The sequence below is a fragment of the Maniola hyperantus genome, chromosome 9 (genome assembly GCF_902806685.2).
Source record: "Maniola hyperantus chromosome 9, iAphHyp1.2, whole genome shotgun sequence".
Lineage (NCBI taxonomy): Eukaryota > Metazoa > Arthropoda > Insecta > Lepidoptera > Nymphalidae > Maniola > Maniola hyperantus.
Window position 1 is genome coordinate 12,827,664 of NC_048544.1, and position 17,661 is coordinate 12,845,324.

At 36.7% G+C, this 17,661-nt stretch overlaps 2 protein-coding genes across 3 annotated transcripts in view; one reads left to right on the plus strand and one right to left on the minus strand.

Moving 5' to 3' along the window:
- LOC117985198 (ras-like protein family member 10B) overlaps positions 1-11,999 on the plus strand; it is a 52,968-nt gene extending 40,969 nt beyond the window's left edge. For both annotated transcript variants that reach the window (XM_069500931.1, XM_034971892.2), the window contains 2 exons: positions 5,197-5,345; positions 10,841-11,999. In XM_069500931.1, the coding sequence (XP_069357032.1) occupies positions 5,197-5,345; positions 10,841-11,461 (770 nt within the window). In that variant the 3' untranslated portion in view covers positions 11,462-11,999. The remainder of the gene's footprint in view (positions 1-5,196; positions 5,346-10,840) is intronic.
- The window catches only part of LOC117985277 (terpene synthase-like), a 383,491-nt gene that overhangs the window by 21,838 nt on the left and 343,992 nt on the right, over positions 1-17,661 (minus strand). The gene's annotated exons all lie outside the window — the stretch shown is intronic.

Genomic DNA, 17,661 nt, shown 5'->3' on the forward strand with positions numbered 1-17,661 from the left:
GGGGTAATTTCCCAAATAGAATTATACAGATTTTTAATATTTAAAGCTAATAAATAACCTAAATGTCAATTTTCACGTCTCCAACTTTAAAAACATAGGACTTTCATATAACCTTCGACCCCCCATTTCACCCCCTTAGGGGGGAATGTTCTCAAAACCGTTTTTAGCTGACACTTACGTCCTAGAAAGAACCTCCCTTCCAAATTTCAAGTTTATAGGCTTTATAGTTCCTGAGTTTTCGTGATTAGTCAGTGAGTGAATGAGTGGTATTTCTCTTTTATATATTTAGATGAGGCACAGTAATAGCAAAAGGAAATTCTTCTGGCCACAATAATATTGCTATTTCCGGGTTTCCACACAATATACCTATTCTTATAGCAAGTAATTCGTCAAGCTTGGGTTAATTCATTAAGTACAACGGGCGGTCTGAAAGCCTTTGTTCATAGACGTACCTCAGAAGTGTTACTTATTTTTTAAAATGAAATTCCACAATCAATTTGGGAAAGTGCCGAGTACACATAGGTAGTTTTAGAAATCTATTTAAAGTATGCTCCTGAAAAAAGCATAAGCAATCAAAGATTAAGTTAATAAAAAAAAAAACCGGCCAAGTGCGAGTCAGACTCGATCAACGAGGGTTCCGTACTACTGTCATATTTTTTTGACATTTTGCACGATAATTTAAATCCTATGATACATAAAAATAAATATAAATCTGTTTTGAAATACGCAGGTAAAGCCGTTTCATAGGATACCCCACTTTGATATAATCTTACTTCGAAATGAAAAATACTAATTTTTAGTTCATTCATGACCACAATTTAGTTTTTTTTATGTGACCACAAATCCACAGTTTTCAGATTTTACCCCTAATGTCTGCTTTAAGACCTACGTACCTGCCAAATTTCATGATTATTAATAGACAGACAACAAAGTGATCCTATAAGGGTTCCGTTTTTCCTTTTGAGGTACGGAACCCTAAAAAGCGAGGATTTCACTCGTAGCTCGCTTCAGTAATGCGCGGTATCTATGACTAATATGGCATATTCAGAATAATATTTGAAAAGAGCAACCGAGTTTCTTGCTGGTTCCTAATAGGAAGGGCTTTGTTGGCCAAGTGCGGATTGACAGACTTGAGATCATTTTTTTGGAGAGCTCTCAGACATGCAGGTTTTCTCACGCTGTTTTTCTTCACCCCTAAGCACGTGATAATAATTCGCGTACAACATAGCTCCAACATAGTGGTACTGATTCTGAGCACAACCTAATTTTAGAGTATTCGTATCCTCTTCTTACCAATGTAATATGAAAAGGACAGACGCAGTTTGATAGTTTTAAATTTAATTTTTAGATGGTAAAACCCGTTATTTTAGCGCACAGTCGCGAGCCTACTGTTTTAATTTGTAGCGTGCACTAAAATTTAGAGTTCTGTTCTAATGGTTCATGTTCTGTCCCTCTAAACTCTAAATTTAGTTTAGAGAAAGACAACGGAATCGGTGCCACTGTAGAAATAAATCGCAATCATAAAAGCTATTTCCCACAAGCTCTGCACGAAATATTAATCGAAACGCCTTATGGAACTCTTCAAAGGCGAAGGGAAACCTACAAAGGGATTGGATCAAAGGATGTTTTTATTTCCCAGACTTTTACATTTTTTTTGTCACGGAATTTGTGGTACGCTATCCAATTTTTAGGGTTCTGTACCTTAAAAGGAAAACCCTTATAAGATCACTTTGTTGTATGTCTGTCTGTCTTTCTGTCTGTCCGTCCGTTCGTACGTCTGTTTGTCTGTCTGTCATCACACAAAAAATTAAAATATGTTCCTGAACAAGTATTTAGTATTTTCAACTTACAAAGTAAAACTGAAAGGCATGCAGATAACTATTATGACGTAGATATCCGGGTTTTTGTTTTTTTTTTAATTTATGTAGTTTACACGGATGAAGTCGCGAGCATAAGCTAATCAAAATATATAAAAAGAAAAGGTGTCTTACTATCTGACTAAAAACTACTTCGTTCGGTGAAATCCTCTTTATTCCAGATCCCGCAGCAGTTTAGGAAAATCTGGCATTGTGTTCCTTGTTTTTATAATTATAAGAGAACCTCTGTGCAAAATTTCAACTTTCTAGCTATCCAAGCGTTTTACCTGGGCGTTGATTTAAATCAATCAGTTAGTCAGGACTTTCTTATTATGTTATTGATATAAGAGCCCATTTCTCACACTTCGTCAGGAGCGTGTCAAAAGCGAAGGGAAACCTACAAAATGAATAGATCAAAGGATATTTTTACTCCCCCGACTCTGACATTATTATTAGTCAGTCACAACTCACAAGTCACAGACTTATGATTCGTGGCACGCCATCTCTCTACCAGAGCGAACGGCTCTACGTCCCATCAATTTTTCTTAGCATTATTTCTTCAAATTTTCAAACGCTGTTTGAATACTTAAACAGGTATTAGGTAGGTATCGCGCGCCTATTTAGACTAGTTAGAGCGTTCATTGCTTAGTCGTTAAGACGTACGCCTCCTATTCGGGAGGTTGGGAGTTTGACCCCAGCCACGCGCCACGCAACTTACTTTTCAGAGTTACGTACGTTTTAAGAAAGTAAGTCAACTTTAAGTTAAGTAGGTAGGTCACTTGTTTAATGGTTATGAACACTCCATTGAGATGGATTTTATGTGGATACATGGAATATCTTGGCTCCTCTTAGCCTTAATCTAATTACTGTTAATAACTTTGCTGAGCGCTTTTAAGTGACCAGTCCCAATATAGTTATAGTCCAGCAGCCGCCAAGGGATTTTTTTCTGATTAATAACAGACTGGATTTTCGTGAGTAGATCCCGTTTGACAAGACGCCCAAGTTTTGCTCTGTGAAAATTCTGGATAGAGGTAGCCATCGTACTGCGCAGGTGCTTAACTTGTCGATTTGGTGGGATGTTCAAATTATCTGAATAACAAGTAAGTATTTTTTTGAACATTGAGATACTTAATTGGATAATAAACTCGGAAAAACAATTGTCCTACAAAATAGATGGTATGACTGGAAGGTCCTCCACTCCGAATATGTCACAATAACGAGGTCATAAAAATTATGAATAACCAGCTGATTTATTGTATGCAGCTTAGTAAATATTTGTACAGTGAAATGGCTACATATACATAGTCCTACAAATTCAGTGGCAGGTGTTTCGGGATTTTTGGAAATACCCAAGACCGATTTTCGACGGAATGTAAAATATATACGTAGCTTTAGTTTTAAGTTTGCGTAATAATTATCACCACTATATCTTACAAATCTAACACCATACCAGACCATCAATAAGAGTAATTTATTATCTATTTTGAATAAATCATTTGACTTTGACTTTGACTTTGATATCTCAGACTTTTCCTTTCACAAGCAATCAGCACAGATAAATTACATTTATCTAAATCTTATTCATACTCGCTTACATAGACTGAAGAGATTACGTTATGTGATCCTCAGAACTTTGGAGGGTCGAAGGGAGAATGGAACTGGGTCATACACATAATTCCTTTATCTTGTTATGGAATTTATTAAGCCAGAATCATATTTCAATTCAATTCAATTCGAATTTCTTTATTGCGAATATGGGTATTACAGTGAAGATATTATAACAAAACAAAAAGGTACAGTCAAATTCTGCCTATAAGCATGCAATATGTTATGATATACCTAACAACGTGTACATAGTTTTGATAAAATTAGTCACATTAAATACTTAGTCACAAAAAAATACAAATTTAAATAATAATAATATTACAAATGTCAAAAATTTAAATAAAACTAAAATTTCTCTACAAGGTAATCATTAATCGAGTAATATGTCTTTTCTAACAATAGTTTTTTAACACGCTAGGTACTCAAACTGATTTTGCTATCCCTATAGTTTTAATTACTATTAGTACAAAATACTCCTACCTCATGTTATTAATACTACTTAAAGCCAAGACAGTGCTTAAACTGGCTTGAAACCTATGCTAAGATAGAAAGACTAATCATATGTTGATGATGATGAACAGAAGAAATGCAGTACGATCACCCAAACACAACGGTGTCTTGTGTTTCTTATATTTTATGTATGGAAATACCACATCAGGGATAGGTGTATGGGTTTAATTAAACTGGCATCTTCTTCATTCTGGGCTGGTTTCCGCACTTAAACGTTTCCGTCTGTTGTGCGTGTGACATATCCTCATTGAATTATTATGCACTAGCTGATGCCCGCGACTTCGTCCGCGTGGATTTACGTTTTTCAAAACCCCGCGGGAACTCTTTGATTTTCCGGGATAAAAAGTAGCCTATGTGTTAATCCAGGGTATAATCTATCTTCATTCCAAATTTCAGCCAAATCCGTCCAGTGGTTTTTGCGTGAAGGAGTAACAAATATACACACACACACACATACAAACTTTCGCCTTTATAATATTATGTGACTAACGTATCCCTTCCAATTTAGCCGTTTCCCATATCAGACTACTACGTAACGAAAAATTGATTTAACGAAAAATTCGTCACGTGTAGCAAAAACTTCTAAGTATGCTTCCAACCGCACAATGGAACTTATTTATTATTGTTTTTGTCTTTGAGTAGATTAAGAGCTGCGTAACACAAGAATGCTTTATTAGCTGATACTTAGAACAGATAATAATTTATACTTATATCGGAAAATAGTGAGGGAAAACTGCTTAAACCTGATGAATGATATCGGATTTTGTTTTTGTGTACCTACATTGCTCTATCATCAACACTTTGTGGTATTTTCAGGCGAGGTATTGCAATAAAAAAATAAAAAATGCGACTGCTCTGCCATACTTTAAAAATACATTTTTTTTCAAAAATCATCTCGGGATGATTCTAATGTAATACGAGTACATCCAAATCCGTACAGGCATTTAGAAGTTATGTTGGTACAAACATATTCACATACTTACATAGCCTGTACAATGTACATGCCTTAAAAAAGCTCCTTTTTTTGAGCAAACGTATAAAAAAGCAATAAGTAGGTACAAAATTATATTCAAGTGACTTTGTCTTTATGAGAATAAACGTCTTTAAACCTAAACCTAAATTCACGATAATCTTCAAGTTTTGAAATGGACACCTCATGCTAGTCCAATGTCCATACTTTGACGATGTCATGAAATGGTCATCAAACTGTCTTCTCTCTCTACAGAATTGGACCTGGATTACTTGGAGCGAGGTGGTGTCGGCAGTATGACAGTGGGAGGTGCGCCCAGCGTGGAACCTAGTCCAGACAGCCTGGACCTCATCAAGGTTGTGCTCCTGGGTGCCCCTGCGGTTGGGAAGACAAGTATTATTCAGGTAAATAATAATAAAGTTCTTCTGCAGAGGTTTCACCGATTTATATTATCTACTAGCAGTTGCCCGCGACTTCGTCCGCGTAAAATTTCTGGTTTCTCATGAGATCTGAAATTTTCCCGCTGCAAAAGGCCTCACTTACCTACTCACTCAGTCTCACCTTAAGGTACGGAACGCAGAATACCTAAATGCCAATTTTCATACCTTCAGACTTCATAACTTCAGAAACATGGGATTTTCATATAACTTTTCAACCCCCATTTTACCCCCTTAGTTAGGTCCTTTTTATCTGATACCTACCCCCAGAAAGAATCTACGTTTCAAATTTCAAGTGAAAATAACAATAGTTAAAACTTTTCTATAAAAAATTTTCTATAAGAAAAGAAAATAAAAGGGGGGGGGGGGGGTAGAGCCTCAATAGCATAGCTCAACCGGTAAAGGAGTGGACTGAAAACCGAAAGGTCGACGGTTCAAACCCCGCCCGTTGCACTATTGTCGTACCTACCTACTCCTAACACAAGCCTGACGCTTAGTTGGAGAGGAAAGGGGAATATTAGTCATTTAACATGGCTAATATCTTTTAAACAAAAAAAAAATAAGATAAATAATTTGGACCGATCTTAGAAATTGAAAAAGGTATTTTTAAGGTAAATTATTTACTAGGTCTACAGGTAAGCAGTAAGTATACCTAAACATTTCTCGTAATAGGCTACTTGACAATTTTTTTAAGTTGGTCTTAAATGGTTAATATTTGTCCTATTATATCAAAAAAATTAACACTATATTTTTTTGCGCCCTAAAAACCGTAAAACTTTAATTTAAAAAAATATTTTTCTTAGACAGGTGAAAACACTGTCGGCCATGTTTGGCCGATAGATTATCTGTGCTCTGACGTCATGCATTTGTAAACAACAGTATAACCCAGGGTTATTCTAATTAAAAAGCAATATTATTATCAGATCTACGTATTATACTATGTAGGTCTTATTCATGCTGAAATATATTTTTAATCAACTTACGAAGCCTCAGGCAAAAGCTTGAGCTGTATTAAATGAAATTTAGCTTTAATTAAATATAGGTATCCAAACCAACATAGCCAGAGAGACGCAATGAGCGATATATTACTAGAGGGAGTGATGCTGCAAAACGGCCTCAAACTAACTGGCACGCAGTGGACCATGAGTCTTTCTTTTGTGCAATTATAAATAGGAAACGAAAATGCTGCGATAGCCTAGTGGTTAAGACTTTGGCCTGCTCCTACTCGAGTGTTCCGGGGTTTGATCTTGACCACGCACCTCTAAGAGCTAGTGCGCACCACGGTGCGTTTTAAAATCCGTAAATTTGAATTTTAATCTATCAAAATCCAGTGCGGAATTAATTCCGCAGTGCGCGTGCTTCCATGTTCTATAGTTCACATATTATATTGCGGAAAAAAGTGCGGAAATTAACCGTGGTGCGCGCTAGCTCTAATTTCAGAATGATGTGCGTTTGAATGAAGCAATTAAATTATTACGTGATAGTTGCATTTTATGATTTAAAAGTACTTGTAAAAGCTTATTTGAATAAAAATCCTTCTAGTTCTATTTCTTGGCCAAACATTTTGAGGAAACCTAGTCCACCACAGAGTCATAACTTAAAACCTTTTTCATTCTTAAAGAAAACTCGTACTTGAAAGTGGGCTGGCTGGGTTGAATGACCTCTATGCTATCGCCACTTTACTGGTAGAATGTAGTCGGTAGTCGTTACCATCCGGTATTTGACAACTAGTCAAATCAGTTACTTTTCATAAAACGTCAAAACGCGCGCTTAGTATGCGAGCTTCTATGAAATACTGGTATGTGACGTCACAATCATTTGACATGCTTTTTTTAGTTCAATCGATATTTTAAAATGGTTGTCACACTGACAAAGGACGTGGATTTTACGTATTTTGAAAGACCCTATATTTAATAAATACTTACTGAGAAATAATTTGTTTTGATATAGGCTACATCGCTATTGTCACCATTATTAGTCGTGCCATAGTCGATAGCCCTACGTCTCAGGGTGAGATCTACAGAGCGCACTTTCACTTTGCTTGAGTTAAAACGAGCCAGATTTATGTGAGAGATATACATCTGTCTCGTTTTAACTCTAAGCAAAGTCAGAGTGCGCTCTATAGATTTCACCCTCAGACTGTATCATCACTTACCATCTGCGCAATCAGGGCTTAAATAATCAAACACGAAGAAAAATTAATAAAAAATATACCTACATAGGTACCTCTACAAATATGATATCTCTCTGAACATAGCTATAAAATGTTTTCATTAAAATTTTCATTAGTCTGATATGAATTAACTCGGATGTCATGTCAGCTAGGTAAAAAGATACGAGAAATAAGAAGCATTCTACAATTTTTCACGTCGCTTGCCCGGTCATGACGTTTAAAAACGCTCTAAAATTGAAGTTTAAATGAAAATTGAAGTGAGGTGAAGAGGAAAATCCTTTTAGAATTTCCACTTACATTTCTACTAACTTTATTTTATTTTTGTCTCGTGCCAGTCTTACCTTCTGTCTGACTCTATTTCACTTTTTTGGTACAATATAAATCTATATCCATACTAATATTGTAAATGCGAAAATGTGTCTGTCTGTCTGTTTGTCTGTCTGTCTGCTAGCCTTTCATGGCCCATCCGTTCAACCGATTTTGACGAAATTTGGTACAGATATAGCTTATATCCCGGGGAAGGATACAAATAGGCTACTTTTTATCCCGGAAAATCAAAGAGTTTAGTCTTTAACAACAATCATGGTAATCGCAATGTGATTTTATTATGCCTTTGGTGCTAGGCCTACTGATACAAATTCAACAGTACACATTCCGATAATGCCTCCTAAAGCCGAATCCAAACGAGTACGTGCCCCTTGACACTCGTCATGTTTATTTGATCAAACATTGGTGCATTTGTCATGGTAAAACTGGCGAGCAGCTGATATTCACATCAGTTATTTACATTTGATGTATATCGGTCACTTCATTTTCAATGTTTTTCCAAGCATCTAGATAATATTAAAAAATATAACCTGTTTGTGTGAAACTCATTAATTACAATTAAATTCTTTCAAAACAACTCTGTCAAAACTGTGAGATTGCTTACCTATGCTCGCGACTATGCGCGCGAACCCAGATTGCCTGACTATACAACACGACAACGGGGACAACGGGATAAGTTTTTAATAATTTTATTCAAATCCCAATGTCCCCGTTAAACGGAAACGACAACGGGATAAGTTTTTAATTATTTTTATTCAAATCCCAATGTCCCAGTTAAACGGAAAAGACAACGGGTACAACGGGATAATTTTTTAATAATTTTATTCAAATCCCGATGTCGGCTAACGGGGACAACGGGACTACATGACTATTGCTAATCACCACTTCCGTGTTAGCCCTGTTGTAAAAGATAAATAGGTATGTACGGACGTACCTATGTAGCTCAGAGATAATAGATTACGAAAATCACTAAACATTTTGCCTCATCCGACCAGCAAAGCAATAAATAAAGGTAGTCTCTACACAAATGCCAGGGATGTTCTATTTGTTGTTTCCACACAAAAGGTAGATTAAAGGGATAAATAAGGGACGCCGGACCAACCGTATCCGTTCCCTTGGGATATGTTTCTTATTTAGATAGATACTCTATCTTTAAAGTGTGTAGCAGGGCTTTTATCTAAATAATATAAAAGGAAAAGGTTACTGACTGACTGATCTATCAACGCACAGCTCAAACTACTGGACGGATCGTGCTGAGTTTTGACATGCAGATAGCTATTATGACGTAGATATGCGCTAAGAAAGGATTTTAGAAAATTCAACCCTTAAAGGAGTAAAATAGGGGTTTGAAATTTGTGTTATCCACGCGGACGAAGTCGCGGGAATAAGCTAGTTTTCCACATAATTTTTATCAAAGGTGCGTTTATGTCTCAATAGCTCAACGGTTACATAAGCGGACTGAATTCCGAAAGGTCAGCGGTTCAACCCTCACCCGTTGCACTATTGTCGTACCTACCCCTAGCACAAGCTTTACGCTTAGTTGGAGGGGAAAATGGAATATTAATCATGACTAACGTTGCTAATTTAAAAAAAACCGTAGGTGTGTCAATGCTATTAATCTGCACTTGACCAGCATAGTAGATAACCCCAGAGCGCTCCCGAGATCGAACCTTCGACCCCCCCAAGTAGGAGACCGATGTCTATCACTGCTCAGATACCTATACGACTCAAGCCATACTCGTACGTGGCAGGAAACCATAGGCTTAAAGGAAACACGGACGCCGAAAGGGCGTTTCAAATCAAGAAATACTGCTTCAAAGGGACTTTTCTTCAATAGCCAACATTCCCACCGTTCAAATATTGGATCAAATACAGATAGGTATTTATAAAGGAGGATCACGTAGTCTTTAGGCACGCAGTATACGGTTTTACGACGCATTATTGGGGAACGTGACACCCACTGAGTGTCTTTGTGCTTCATACGATTTACTTTTATCATAATATAAAAAGGGACGAAAATGCTGTAGGGATATTATAGTAATCCGAAAAATCGGTTTAGCATCATTATCCATAGTAATAAATAAATATCAAATGTCTCTCAATCTATCTGTAATCCATACTAATAGCTGGTATACCAATTATGCTATATTCGGTATATAGCATAATTAGTATATTAAATAAAGTAAGGTATATTAAATATACCTACTAATACACTAATATATACTAATCCATACTAGTTACTAATTTACTAATTTAGTTTTATGATAAGTTAACCCCATCCTTTAGTTTGGCTCGTCTTAGCGAGGCACTGCCGTGCCCCCTGAAATAAGCAACATTGTTTTGAAAAATAACAATGTTGCTGAGTAATTTACCGAAAGATTACAGAGAGGGTTAATCTAAATATATAAAAGGAAAAGGTGACTGACTGACTGACTGACTGACTGATCTATCAACGTACAGCTCAAACTACTGGACGGATCGGGCTGTTTGGCATGCAGATAGCTATTATGACGTAGGCATCCGCTAAGAAAGGATTTTTGAAAATTCAACCCCTAAGGGGGTGAAATAGGTGTTTGAAATTTGTGTAGCCCACGCGGACGAAGTCGCGAGCATAAACTAGTTAATTATATTATGTATTAATTTCGGCCGTTAGTATGTACCTAGGTATGTAAAACTGTAGTCCATCATATTAATTATTAATTAATTATTTTAATTAATAATGAATAATGAATTCTAGCCTAAGCTAAAAATTACGTCATTTATTACTACAGTCCAAGACCCTATTCAATTTTATTCATTTGCTGATACAGATATACATGTATACAGGTGTGAATACATAATAGTACATTGGATTCCAGCTGTACCATGCCCCAAGCTGGCATGCCAATACATTTGTCTTAAACATAGTACATACTGTAGATATAGAGTTCAATGTGTCACTAAACAATTTTTTCTTTTCCAGCAATTCGTGTGGAGTGACTTCTCAGAAGATTACATCCCGACCGACAGAAAACACACGTTTTATCCGTCGGTGATCATCAACGAGCATTTGTACGAAGTCAAAATAACAGATGTGCCAGTGATACCTTATTTCCCGATCAATTCTTACTACGAATGGGCGCATTACAGATTTTACGGGTTACGTAACGCGACGGCTTATATCCTGGTATTTGATCTGTCGAATGTGGAAACTTTCCAGTATATACGAACGTTGAGGGATCAAATGGTCGAGAGTCGTGATATGAGGAACGTACCAGTGCTAGTAGTAGGTAATAAACAGGATCTATTGTGTAGTACAACGCCCTCTGCTTCGAGTGGTTTACAGCAGTTAGCTATGGCTGAAAGTGCGTGTGGTGATTCTAGAGAGAAACGGCGGAATATCGTCAATCTTGTTCGTAAACATTGGAAGTGCAGTTACGTGGAGTGTTCGGCTAAATACAATTGGCGTGTTATAGCTGTGTTTAAGGAACTAATGGAAATGATAGACGCTCTAGAGTGGAGCGGTGGGAGTCGATCCGAACCTCCGCCTGACTCGTCGACTGGAGGCGGATCGTCCCATGAGAACCGGTGTGTTGTTGCTTAGCACTTTTGTTTTGTGAAATTCGTGTTCAGGACGTTTAATTTTGATGATGAAAAAGTCGAAAATATGAAACGCGTGTCGTTACATCAGCGTGAAAGTTGAAGGACTTCCACTATTCTCTAGCGCGCAAAGAAGTTAGTATAGCGCCCTCTCTGTTACATACATATTATGTATAATCACATACCACTCTCAAGCTGTGATATCCTAGTGGGTTAGGACGTCCGCCTTCTAGTCGGAGGTCGGGGCTATGATCCCGGGCACACACCTCTAACTTTTCGGAGTTATGTGCGTTTTAAGTAATTAAATATCACTTGTTTTAAATGTGAAGGAAAACATCGTGAGGAAACTGGCGTGCCTGAGAGTTTTCGATAATGTTCTCAAAGGTGTGTGAAGTCTACCAATCCGCAGACGGCCAGCGTGGTATACTATAGCCAAAACCCTTCTCATTCTGAGAGGAGACCCGTGCTCTGCAGTGAGCCGGTGATTGGTTAATCATGATGATGATGATGATGATGATGATCTTTATACCTATGTTCTCATCTTAATTTTTTTTTTTTTTTTTTTTTTTTTTTTTTTTTTTTTTTTTTTTTTTTTTTTTTTTTTTTTTTTTTTTTAATACAATAAAACTTAAAGCTAGCCTTATCTAATTACTATATAAATCATGACCGCGTGGAATGGTGCCAAGAATACTGGCTGCATTTCCGCGCTGGACAGCTAGGCTGATCCGCTGCGCAAAAAATGAGCCAGCCCTTCTGTCACCAGTTGAGGCTATTAATCGCGGTGAAATGTCTCGTAAAAAATTTTTAGCACTAAGACTCCATGGCCCCAGGGTCTCCACGGCAAACGGCACAAAAATGTAACTCTCTATAAGAGAGGCATACTTGCGCCGCTTGCCGTTTTCAGCTGTTTCTGCTGCGGCTCCCGGTCTTGATGCTGTCTTCCTGATATGACACGGGGCCAATGTGTCAACGCAAGTTGCGTCCCACATTAGCGCCCGTCCCCGTTCCCAGGGAACCAGCGTCAATCCATCAGGTCTCTTGCCATCATCCCGACTAATCCCTGCCGGCTCAATGAGCGCAGGAATATTTATGGTGGCAAGAGCTCTTTTAATTGTATCGTTAAGAGAGCCATGCCTAAACAGCCTACCGGAGCTCCTTTGGCAAGAGAGTCCGTGGATTCCAAATTTATCAACCTCTTTTCCACACGGACATCTGTGCTGATGGCACAGTGGTGTTCCCAATCTGAGACCTAGAGCCACACGAAAACTTTCGTTATCTAAAAGTGTGCCGAGATTTTTTGATGGCAAGGCATGCAGCCAATACCCAGATTCCTTTTCGGATAATGCTAGAAGCCTGGCACGATCTCTGTCACTTGTAAGATTTTGAACCAAATTCGTATGTGTCAGTTGAACCAATGGCAAATCCCAAAGTTTTTGTGTAGTACGTTCCTTCGGGATGTCGACATTGGGACATCTGACCTTCCAACTCTCTAGGGCCTCTGTGGCATAGGTCAATGATGAATTGGATTTGAGAATTTGAGAGCTAAGCTCTTTTATACTATGCACAGAGGACAGAAAAGCCGGAAGAGCTACACTGGAAATTTTTCATCTTAATTATAATTCATGCGAATATTTTAAGGCTATATGAAATTCATTCCAACTTGAAAGAACTTCACTAAACTGTATAAATTATAATTTCCCTTGAGAAATTTCAAAGACACCTTTAATCTTTAAGCAAAATCACAAAAAGACTTCAATCGTGAAACCGTAATAACGTTTGGGGATTATTTTATATCGTCAAAGATTTTTTTAGAGGACTTATTTGGAATCTACGGTTTGATTAATTTTCTTTCCTTCCTTTTTTTATATAATTTTCTCTTTACTTTTTCCTACAGGTTGGTACATCGTGTAAAAGTTTTAGAATACGTCATGTTCTTTCAAAAATTCAACGAATATAAATCTGAATGTTTTCAATTTAAGTAAAAGTAATGCCGACGCCACACATAGGTACAATATTGAACAGACTTTACGCAAACATCCGAATTCCGATCCGAGTCCATGAACACCCGTTCCTTTTTGTTTTGTATGGTATTCCATGGATGTCGGATAGAACTCTGATGACGGTTCCATGGATGATGCAGTGCGTAATCGCAGTTAGTCGTCTTAATTAATAATCTACTATAATCTGTCGATAAGTTAGGAAAAGTTATATAGCAACGTCGTTATTTTGTCAAGAATTGAATGATAGTTCTTGACAAATAACAACGTTGCTATATTTAACTTATCGACAGATTACCTACAGAGTACAGACAGAATACCCGTTAAAATATCCGTGCCACGTCACTGAAGACAATATTATTATTAAGTATTGAGTAGAACTATATTGATTGGTGCCGGCCAGTGATGTGGTATGGTGCCGGCTTAGAAAGATTATCAGCTGGAAAATTTAGACATTTATAGTATTTATAGTATAGTATTTGACAGATTTTAAATTGAGTTTTAATTACTGATAGTGATAAGGTTTGATCTTTAAAGTTTATTGCTACTTTAAAAACAAATTAATTACTTATAGAGACAATTGGCGCACAATCACTACGTATCTTACATATACCTACAGCAGCTTAAACTTTAATTAAAACATACGTAATAGTATTGTTACAAAGAGTACCTTCATAACTGTATTTTATCTTAAAAAAAATAAAAGAAAAAATAAAGCTAGGAACAAATCTACCGAAATTTCGCGCATATTATCATGTTCGCGCACATATTATTGTATGGTGCTTATTACGTTTTAAATTTATTATAAATAATATTGATTATGTCATATTCAGATTTTAGAGAACGCAAATAAATAGTAATATCTAATTAATTAATACCTAGAGCTATAGCGAAATACACATAGTCTTTTAATTGTAAAAAAGTCATGTTTAATGTATTAATTATTTCTTAAGTTTAGGTAAATCTCAAATTAAAATTGCGTGTTCCATAACTAGGGTAGCGAGTCATTTATAACGTACCTAGCTATGGAAACCTTATAAGCAATTTTAAGTCGGAAAATCTATGCAGTCAACCCAAACTGAAGCTAAGATCTAAATAGTGTACCTACTTTGACCAGCGTTTGGCTGCTATCAGACATGCTGGCAATTGATGATGCAGCCTAAGCTTGCCTAGAAGATACCGATTCACTCTTGACTTGCAGCTGGCCTGAAGTTGGTGGCTTTTTAGGGCGGATAAATGGAATAAGCAAACTTGTTTTGTAAATGTTTATTTTATAAGTGTTATATTTCTTTGTCAGTTAATAAAATTATAATAATAACCATTAAGCTCACTGTGAACTTTTATAGAAAAGCTTTAATAGTTTTGTCTGTTTATAAAATACAGCCAATGTTCTGTTTCTTTATCTAATTGACCTAGAACCATATACCTATTAATTGCAGTTATAAAAAATCTAATGCTAACCTATTTTTTATGCGAAAATGTGTTTGTTTATTAGTTTATCAGCAAGCAATTGATTGGTGTACTTTTTTGCATAGATATAGTTAAAATGAAAATAAAAATGAAAATCTTTTTTATTCGTAATAACTTTTATAAGTGCTTACGAATAGTCGGATGCATCTACCCCTGGTTCGGAATGCCTTTCCTGCCGGGAAGAACCAGCAAGAAACTCGGCGGTTGCTCTTTTCAAATATTTGATATAGGTACAAGATTATGCCATGTATAAAATAGTATTTGCAGTCTTGTGCGTTGCTGGAACGAGCTGCAGGTCAAATCCACGCTCTTTTATCATTTAGATAATCTTCAATTGTGTAATATGCTTTTTTAAAGGCCTTGACTGTGACATAGACTACTTTTTATTCCAAAAAATCAAAGAGTTCCCACGGGATCTAAAAAAAATTATTCACGCGGACGAAGTTGCAAGCATTACTTAATAAATAAATAAATAAATATTTCTTTCCGTTGGCTTCCTATCAAATTAAAAAAAACTATTTTTGCAAAGTCGCAACAATTCTAATCTACTTAAATAAATAAAAGGAAAAGGTGACCTGACTGACTGATCTATCAATGCACAGCTCAAACAACTGGACGAATCGGGGCGGAAATTTGGCATGCAGATTGCAGATAGCTATTATGACGTAGGCATCCGCTAAGAAAGGATTTTTGAAAATTCAACCCCTAAGAGGGTGAAATAGGGGTTTGAAATTTGTGTGAAGTCGCGAGCATAAGCTTGTTAAGTAATAAGAAGAGCTAAATTGAAAATATCAACAGCCATGAGTTATGGATATCAAGTAGATATCAGTAAGTATCAAACGCTCTAATGGTTCTTAACGTGATTTCCTCCACTCCTGTATCGATCCATGGAATATGATTGCATGTTAGGGTCGGGTCACGACTATGTCGCATAAGCTGTTTGCAAGAAGACTTGCAACTGGCATATATATCTACTATCAAACTTGTAGGTACAGAAAGTAAAATGGTGAAAACGTTCAGTATGTTTCAGCCCTACTTTTCTCTCTAATTTTTTAAACGTTTTTTTTAAACGAACGCGTACCGAAACCTTAAATCGCTGTGCGGCACAACTTTGCCGGTAGAATGGTAACTAGCCACGGCCCTAGGTTCCCACCAGACCAAACCAGAAACAGTTTAGAAATTATAAATTTCCAAATTACCCCTGCCGGGAGTCGAATACCGGACCTCCCACTTATAAGCACAACGCTCATGTCTAAAATGAACATAATTTTATTGTTTAGAACTTATCCGAGCCACAGTAATAATTGTCATGACACACGGCATGCAACTATGCCAAAGCCAAGTTCTATAAAACTTTTAATAATCAATACACTTTTAACACCAAAAGTTTACTGATTGTTTCATAATTATTGAAAATGTTAGAACGTGCGAGAGAGAAGGAAACTTAGGTAAACCGCCGCCATTTTACCATACCACTACCATTACCACTGCCCGCCCGAGAAATCCGTGGCCCCGCAATATTGGAAAACACTCGATGAGGGAATTTTCCTGTGATCGAAATACGAGCACTGCCGTCTACAAGGTAATTGCTTTGTTTTTGAAATGTAGACTATTATTACCGGTTCCTTCGTATTAAATTAAATTGCCATGTTTTGCAAACAAAAAGTTATTTGTTTAAATTAGACTGAGATCTATAGAACATACCTCTCCTTTCCTTTTCCTTTTGCTCCTTTTGGTCAGTACCTTACAGAACACGTACAGTACGCGACAGAAAGTAATGTACATCAACCTTTTGAAGGAGATAGCAGATTTGTAGAGCATTGTCTCTGTCGTTGAGACTGACAAAACGTCTTATATGTTGTATAGAAGCAGGCGTTACTTTGCGGAAGTCCATGATATACAATGAACCAAAAGCTTAATTTGCAATAATCCGCTGAAACAGTTCGAATCTTTATGGTGCAACATGCAGCATGCGAAATGCACCGCCCGCCCTCCCACTGCTAAACGTGCAGAAAAAAGCAGCCACCAGGCAAGCAATACGCACCACCACCACGCAGCACCACACAAATCCCAAAACAAACTCAACGCACGTTTCCTTACAATCCTTCCTTTCCTTCACGACCTTACAATGCAATGACTTTGCAATCGTGCATTGTAAGGTCTACATCTCCTGAGGATGCTCCTGATCATGATGATGATAATGATGGCATGCTAATAAAGCAATTTAAAAAAAAGGTATGAAAACTCCAACTTTGTGCGTAGCTTGATGAATAAGAAAATATGAATGCCTACTGTTAGAGAGAGTTTTCAAAACGGGAAAAGGTTTAATCAACGACTGACAGCATTTTCATTTCATATTTTTCATGCTCTCATAACTTCGACTTTGTATCTTTTGAAGTAAGAAAGCTTTCGTTAAAAGAAACAGAACTTTGAGGTAGGGTACTTTTACACTTTTCTACTTGCCTAATGATTTCGAATTACTAAATGCGCGAGAGAAATACATAGTTATGAAATTCATCGTATAGGATTATAGAAAAATGTAAGACTATTAATTATAGTTAAATATTATAATGTAATGCAGGTTACACACCATCAAGTATATCGTTCAATTTGCATGAGAATTGAACATGCAAAGATTGTGTGTGCGTAAGTTGAATGTTCAAAAGTCAAAGAGACTTCATAAAACTTTTATCAATTCATAACATTTTCCTAAAATTATTTATTTGTCATGCTTTGA